Source organism: Herpailurus yagouaroundi, unplaced genomic scaffold (assembly GCF_014898765.1).
Source record: "Herpailurus yagouaroundi ecotype Mexico unplaced genomic scaffold, PumYag 202, whole genome shotgun sequence".
NCBI lineage: Eukaryota > Metazoa > Chordata > Mammalia > Carnivora > Felidae > Herpailurus > Herpailurus yagouaroundi.
The window spans coordinates 9,607,171-9,615,426 of NW_024412433.1; the positions used below are offsets into that span (position 1 = coordinate 9,607,171).

The window sequence follows — 8,256 nt, forward strand, 5'->3', positions numbered from 1 at the left end:
TTTCGGGTATTTCTGTGTAAGTGAACAGGGAGGAGGAAAGAGAGGAGGATACAGGTCAAACCCGTTACCCGTTTTTGTTGGCGGTAAAATGGAAATACCCGTACACTCCCGACAAGTCTTGTTTGTTACAACAGTAATCATTCCCTTTGAATTCCAGCTGTGACAACAGAAAACTACGTTGGTTTCCGAATGCGTCCTAATGCAAATTCATAGGTAGTTGTATTGAAATTTGGTAGTCTGCAGCTGGCTCTGAGAGTCTGCAGTGCGGTGCGGTGTGATTGAAAGGTGCACAGTCCCGTGCTGAAATGATTTTGCTGACTTGTTTCTGTTGTAGTCGCGCCGTGAAGTTCCTGTTCGAGATTCTCAGTAGTTTTGATAACGAGCAGCAGAGGTTATTTCTCCAGTTCGTGACCGGTAGCCCGAGACTGCCTGTTGGAGGTGGGTGTGCCCTAGGCGCCTGGCCGCCACCGTTCTGTGGTGGTGGGGTGTGCGGGGGGGGGGGGGGGGGAAGGAGGGAGGGAGAGACGGACAGAGACCTCGGTACCACCAGCAGGATATTCTGCATTTGACCCAACAGTGCCTTTTCGTTACTCTAGTATCCTAACGTTTCTTGAGTTTTCCATTGGCTTTGCAATATGTGAGAGCTCTCGGCCGGCAGGGAGATTCATAGGGGTCATCTTAAACACACTGAAGTAGGATTGTTAATGAACACGTAATGCTACTTTTCTAGGTGAAATTCAGATCCTCCGGGCAGCTGTACATTACAGACTCTTGGATGAGAATGCATTGTAAAGTCTACTTTTCTAGGAGTGAGTCAGTCCTAATAGGAGTCAAATTGGTACTCAGTTTTAAAAGCCAAAAAGCAGAAGGAGCTGTTGGCCTCCTTATACTACAGTGGTTTTTTCCAGTAAATAAAGCAGATGTTGGGGTCCATACACTAAACGTACATCACGTGTGTAGATGTAATTGCCCAGCAAGAAGGAACACTTTGCGTGTGTGGTAACACCGTACAGCCAAGCAGCGTGACGTTTCCTGATGGTAGCAGCGCAGAAAGGCTACGTTTGTGATTCCAGACGGATTCTTCTTGTGGCTAAAAAACATCTGGCTCGGAGTTAGCTGTGTGCGGCCTGTTAACTTACTAACTTCCCTTGGTCTTTCTTCCTTCCCCTTCTGCTCAGGCTTCCGGAGTTTGAATCCACCTTTGACAATTGTCCGGAAGACATTCGAATCAACAGAAAACCCGGATGACTTCCTGCCCTCCGTAATGACTTGTGTGAACTATCTTAAGTTGCCGGACTACTCGAGCATTGAGATCATGCGTGAGAAACTGTTGATCGCGGCCAGAGAAGGACAGCAGTCGTTCCATCTTTCCTGATCACAGCGAGAAATGCGGTGTCTGCCTGTTACAGCAAAAGAAAAAAAAAATCATGATTTCTTTTCTAAATGTATCACCTGAGTCAAGGAAACATGTTACGCCTTCTTGTTGTAGGAAAAATGGCTTGCAGATTATACAAGAGACACTTGGTTGATATTCATTAATGGCCCCATGGACTTAAAGTGATCAGGCCCTAAAACGTTGTTGTGATGAGGTTTCTTTAGCAAGTTCTTGTTTAAATTATCATTTATTTGATGAGTGAAGTTTTTAACTTGCTTTGCTGTGTGAAATTTAAAAAAAAGGGATGTTTTTCAGGCTGAAACAATAAATGTCGCTGTGCAGTTTAATTCTGGGCTGTGTGTGTCCATCTAGCTAAGTCTGCAGTTTTGTTTCCTCCAAAGACCACTCTCGTACATAAGTACAGACACGAAAGCTCACGTGTGTTTGACAAATCCGGTTCGGTAGGTTAGCTCTGTGTGCATCTCACTCCCCTCTCATTTTCCTCCCCGGTTCATGTATTGTCCGCGGTCCACACGGTTTCTTTTGTGTGCGACACTCACGGCTGTCACATCTTCATTAGCCATGGGCTCCCGTTGTCCCGTGTTCTCTCTCAAATTAAGATATAATTTTAAAATTCATTGAACTGAAATATATCGTCAGTGTGATTCCGCCTTTGTAGCTCGGTAGACCTTTCTCATAGCTTAGTTTTGATATAGCTGTAGGGTATGGCTGGCCTTTGCCCAGTGACCCGGTAGGACTGTTTACACGGTGATTCTGGCAACCACAGCAGCTTCTGGAAGGGAGGCCAGGAAAGCCCGCTCACTCTTGTGTAGCTTGAAAAGTCCACAGCTTGGGCTGGCCGGTATTTTCTTATTCCACGACCAGAGCATTTTGAGTTGATGTAACGTTTTCAACAAAATTAGCAGTTTTTGTTCCCCGTTGGAGTCCAAGAATGCTTTTTCTCCCTTGTCCTTGTTTTCAAGTTTTTGTTCGTGGTCGTCTTTTTTCCTCTCTCCCCTTCCCCTCCTCCCAGGGCTAACTTGGGACAAACAGTTCAGCCTTTGTCTCGGCACCGATACAAGCACCTGTAAGCAAAGTTCTGTCCAGTTGTTTCATGTGCTGATTTCTCAAATCTGCAATAATCCGTCAGGTTAATGTTTTTACCTGAAAATAAATAAAGTTTGCTTCACCTTTTCGGTTATAGTTCTGTGCTGTATGCATAACTCTCCATTGTGTAGCCGTATTTCAGTGCAAGCGAATCGCCCCATCTCCATGATTCACATCATGGCTGATACCACTAGGGAGAGAATTTGTGACTGCAACTTGAAGAACATAAAATCTGGCAGGAAAGTGGGAGGAGTTTCCTTCCTTCCTAAGGTTCATAATTAAGCCTGTTGCATAAATTTGAGAGGATTTCCATAATGTATCTTTTTGAAAATGAGAGACGAGCTAATTTTTTTTTTATTGAACTTTGAGAAATCAATTCTCTCTTGTTCCACAGACTGTTCCAAAGTCTGATTTAATTGGTATAGAAGCCCCTTTGTTTCCCATCCCTCCCTCCACCGAAGAGAAACTTAGTAGCTTGCTTTTCTTTAGATTATTTTGTCATTTTACACTTACATGGCCTTGTTGGGAGCAACCCCCCCCCCCCCGCGGTCACAGTGAACTTGGGCAATGACCCCCCCACTGAGGGTGACAGAGCTCAGGGGGTGTCTTTCCCTGGTTCTTGCAGGGGCTCTGACCAGGGAGCGGCTTTACCACGAAGTCCGAGAAGGGGAGTTGTTGTGTTTCTGCGGTTCTGACATTGACAGCATAGGAGCCGAGCAGTTCAGTCAGGTGAAATTTGTGTTCAAGAATGAGCCACCTGGTTTTAAACTGTTCTGATGCCTTTTTACCAACTAAGCACAAGGATTTTTGTGTGAACGTAGCATTTCCTCATTTTTTAAAGGGTTCATTGTTAAATTTTCGACATGTGTAAACAAAGCAATGTTTCATACCAAAGTATCTGTATTTGATGTTTTATCCAGATCTCTTGTGGCCCTGGCAGATTTGGCCTCGTCGATTTCAGCATCAACCAGTACATTTGATGGTTTTGACTCAAACTCTGAAGGTTGATGGTTTCAAAGTCGGTAGTTAACCTGTTGAATGCTTTTTACTGTTTAGCTTACTCCTTAATGTGTGGGACCCTTTGTTAATTAGGGGCAGGAAGACTCTTCCCATTTTAAAGCAACCTCTCTTTGCAGGGACCTTAATCCTGCATCGTAGGGAAGAAAGTGTATATTTCATTTGCTTGTTACTCCGATTTTGCCTTAAATTTATTTGCTTAGTAATCCTACCAGCAAGCACTGATTTCTAACTACGCTTTATACACATAGACAGTTGGGTAGAGACAGATTTTACTGCCCTTTAATTTTTGCTGAGACGGAGTCAGAGGTTAGTCACAGCTAATACTATGTTGTGGTGTCATTTACAGTTACTGATCTGATCTGTCTTTTTTTTCCTTTTGTATATGAGAACACCTTTTTTTTTTTTTTTTTTTTTTAACTATTTCACAATAAGGAAGGAAGGAAGAGGTAATTAAACGTAATTCCCTCTTCCCAGCCCCTCCAAAAAGTTAATTGTGAGTTCTAGGTAGTCTAATCAGGAACAGACACAGAGTTCTAGATGCCTTAGCCGAACCCAGCAGAAAACTTTCACACAGCTAGTCACTGTAAGAATACAGATTTCTCTCTTCCTGTGATTCAGCTCTGGTTCCTGCATTTGTAGTGACAGAGAAGTTTCTTTGACCTCAGCATTCTGTTAAGAAGGTAGTATCCCTAAAGCCCCTGTCTCCTGCATTTGGCGGTTCTCGTGAGTTGGGGACATGACATGACAAGGGGTGGAGCACCTGACCGACCAGTCGCTTCCTGGTCCAGAGTTCCTTCCCGGGGGCATCCTGTGCAGAAAGACCGGAAGACCCAGGGAGAGGCCCCAGCGTCTGCATCCCAGAAGTTAGATGCAGCCCTTGATTTAACACAGTAAGGATTATCGCCAGCAAATAAATTGTAAGTTTGTCTTCCCTCTGGTTGGTTCATCAGCTGTGGAGGTTATGCTCCCGATTCCTGTCCGTGCTTACGAACTCAGGGAACGGGGACGTCCCTGACACTGCAGGAAAGTGTGTGTAACTGAGAAAGGAGACTTCCAGGGCCAAGGCATAAGCGTGCATTCACAAACCAGATCCTTACATGGGGTCCCAGGTGCCCTTGTTCCTTCTCCATTAGCAAAGATTTACTTCCTTTACTTCGGCTTTGGTTGTTGGACCCATTTTATTTTCCCTCCTGTAATGAGAACGTTCGTTGTTTGGAAATGTCATGCTCTGTATTTCTAATTCTCGGAAATGCCTCTGTACGAGTCTTCGGTTTGACGTTGCAGTAGTTGGGCACACCCAGTAGAAGGATGACCTAGTGACAGATCACTGAAATCCTTCCTCTGTTACCTCAAAAGAAAAAAAAAATCCAGACAAAAGATGGCATTTATATTTCTAGAAAACAGAGGATTGGCTGTTTTCCAAGAACTTCAGGCTAATGCAAGCAAAGTTCTTAACTCTGAAGACTTGTTCTGCATAAAGGAGACATTCTTTACTAATGGAAGAGGTGGTTTTATTTTTACAACAAGCCTACTCATATTACCAAACCTATAACCAATTGCTGATCTCCTGTGTAAAGCATTTTTTTTCTCTTACCTGAAACAGTGATTTATATGAACTGTTGGAATAATGGAACCTCAAACTACAGATGTGTATGTAAAATTGCATAAATGCACTGACTTCCTTCTCCCTGAATATATTTTTAATAAACAGCATTATCCTACATGGTCAGTTTTATTAACTCTTCTGCACAACTAGAGGGCTCTTCTGAAATCTGTGTGCTTGTTTGGGTGATTTTTGGAAAGCTTTCTGTGGCGGTAACACAGTAATCTTGGCCTTCTTTGGAGGCAGAGAGTGGTGGAGAGAGTTCTAAGACAAATCTACTCCAATATGACTCTAATGCTTGCTTGCTGGGGGTGAGGATTAACACTTGTAAGATATTCCTATGCAGCAGGGACGTGGTGCCTTTGGGATCGAGAGATGTGACCCTGTGCACGACCTCCCGGTTGGACCACTGAGAAGTCACTGTTGGCTTTCGTGACTGGCCGCCCTGCCCTTGACAAATGTCCGGATCAGTCTGTTTCACTGAAACCAAAAAATAGAATCGACTTAGGATTGCAAAGGAGATGGAAATATTGTGGAAGGGTGATGGCTGAAGTTGAGGGTGGGAGTGGATTGTTGCTCTTTTCAAGAGAACGAGTGAGTGAAATCCATACGTAATACGGACGATAGACAACACACACACGCACGTTCTTACATATCGTGTTGATCTACCTAAGGACAAAACCACATTTTTCCCTCGATGAATCTTGGTCTGTAAAATGACTTCAAATCCTAGGTGAAAGGTGCTATTAGGTATAAGCCTATCAATGAGACTGGCACGGAGGTGAAGTTGGTAACAAATGCTGAGCTGTCTGTATGACCAGTTCTGGCGGGGGGACAGGGGCGGCAGGGGCAGGTGTCTAGTAACTTCACAATTTTAGTCGATGGAACTGCATGAATCAGTGTTGGTGTGTTAACGGGTTAAATAGAAGTTTTGAGTCTTGATGGCAATTGTTGGGCCAGTATTCCAGTAGAAAGACCCAGTATGCCTTCAGACCCGCTTGGGACCAGTGCTTTGGGGTGGGGGTGGGGTGGACATTTCATTGCCGTTCTCACCACCATTCCTTCTTGTCCTCAGCCAGGCTGGTGACCTTCCTGCCGTCTGCTGTGTGTTCCCACCTCTCCCACAGGCTCTGCGGAGCACTGAAGGCTGGAGCCTGAAGAGGTGCTGTTCTGCCTATGTGGGGGGCCTCAGGGATGCAGCTCCCAGAACCCCCAAATGCATACTTGGTCTCCAAGAATTCGCCTCACGACTGAAGGCAACCTTGAAAGGCACGTAAGGTGTTTGTATCTCAAATACCCTGTGGTGGCTTCAAGGCCCAGGCACACCCGGGTGATTGTGTTCTCCCCAGGAGTTCTGTTTCTGGAGTGGGTTCTAGTACTCTCTGGGTTACTCTCCTACATCGAAACATTCCTCAGGACATTATATTAAGAAGTTTTATTTTATCGGGGCGCCAGGGTGGCTCACGTCATGATCACTGTTTGTGAGTTCGAGCCCGGCGTGGGGCTCTGTGCTGACAGCTCGGAGCCTGGAGCCTGCTTTGAATTCTGTGTGTGTGTGTGTGTGTGTGTGTGTGTGTGTCTCTCTCTCTGCCCTTCCACCCTCATGCTCTGTCTCTCTCAAAAATAAACATTAAAAAAGAAAAGTTTCATTTTATGAAAAAATTCGCACTAAGGAATATACATGGGCCGACAACAGTCGAGATTGCTAAAGGGACGGGGAAGTGTTTATGTTTAATGTCCCGTGGAGAGTTGCCACCAGAAGCGGTTGTTTGAAATGACTGTCTAAAATAAACAGTGATAAAGAGAAAGGCCCATGCGCTCCATCTGGTGTTCACTTAAAATGCGAAGGAATTTGGGCCTCCGTGAAAACTATTTCTTCCAGCCAGGCCTCGATTCCCGAAGTGCATCCTGACTCCACTTTGCGAAACAGAACTTACAGCTCTTAGAATCGAGGCACGGCCCCTGGCCGCACGCTGGCTTGCACAGAGCCGTGTAGAGGGCTTGGTGAGGACCATGCTGGGGACCAGGAGGAGCCCCAACCTGCCTCCAAAGGAGAGTCGCGATCCCTCACCTCACGCCCTGGTCTCAGCGGTGACCAAAGCAGTTCAGTCGTCTAAAGTCATGTTGTAATGTTAGTATTGTCACAGTCTTGGGTACGATTCTTTGAATTGTCTTCCAGTGCTTCTCCAGGAGGGCATCATGGGCATGTGGGTTGACAACTCTCCCTGCGGGAGGGGCTGTTGTGAAGCACTCGGCCTCCCTGGCTCCTGCTCAAAATGTCAGTAGCTGTCATCATGACAGGTCAGAATGCCCTTGAACCCTTGGAGAGATCCCAAATATCAGGATGTTGTCCTTCCAGCTGAGAAACAGTGACCGCGTGTGGCAGCTTTGAGGAAGCATTCAGATATTCAGCTGATAATTCTGGTAAATAAATCAAAATGTTTTGTGACTTACGAGGAGGCGTAAGGTAGGGATAAGAAGAGGAAAATGTGAAACCTAACAGAAGACCATGGGGGAAGGGAAGGGGAAAAATAGTTTTAAACAGAGGGAGGCAAACATAAGAGACTCTTGAATACAGAGAACAAACTGAGGGTTGATGGCCGGGGGGTCCTCGGGAGGAGAGGGGAAAATGGGTGATGGGCATTGAGGAGGGCACCTGTTGGGATGAGCACTGGGCGTTGTATGTAAGCGATGAATCACAGCAATCTATCCCCAGACCCGACAGCACGCTGTATACACTGTATGTTAGCCAACTTGACAATGAATTATATTTTTTAAAAAAGAGGGAAACAATTACTTATTTAGTCAGAAAGGCCACAATTCTGTGCTCCCCTTCCTCCTTCCGTGCATTGGGAGGACATCATCTTTAAGGTTCTGACACCTGACTTATGTGAGAACTTCCACACCATTAGAAAGAGGATTTCCTCTTTTTTTTTTCTTTCCAATGACCACCAACCTTAAGAGAACTTTAAATTCAGAAACTGTCGTTACAATTGTCCCTTTTGCAAATTAAAAACAACCTTAACTAAATTCATCTAGAAAAGTTCAGTAGTGCTAACCGATGTTAGAAGATGATAAGTAAATACCCAAGCCAGTGTTTTCGACTTTCTGGAACTACTTTCTCAAAGTAAATTGGTCTCTTTGCATTGTA

The 8,256-nt window shown here is 45.1% G+C and overlaps 1 protein-coding gene across 18 annotated transcripts in view; it reads left to right on the plus strand.

Annotated features, from left to right (window-relative positions):
- The window catches only part of TRIP12 (thyroid hormone receptor interactor 12), a 145,801-nt gene extending 140,578 nt beyond the window's left edge, over positions 1-5,223 (plus strand). For all 18 annotated transcript variants that reach the window (XM_040450770.1, XM_040450768.1, XM_040450766.1 and 15 more), the window contains 2 exons: positions 335-438; positions 1,179-5,223. In XM_040450770.1, coding sequence (XP_040306704.1) covers positions 335-438; positions 1,179-1,375 — 301 coding nt within the window. In that variant the 3' untranslated portion in view covers positions 1,376-5,223. The remainder of the gene's footprint in view (positions 1-334; positions 439-1,178) is intronic.
- Positions 5,224-8,256: the final 3,033 nt, after the last annotated feature.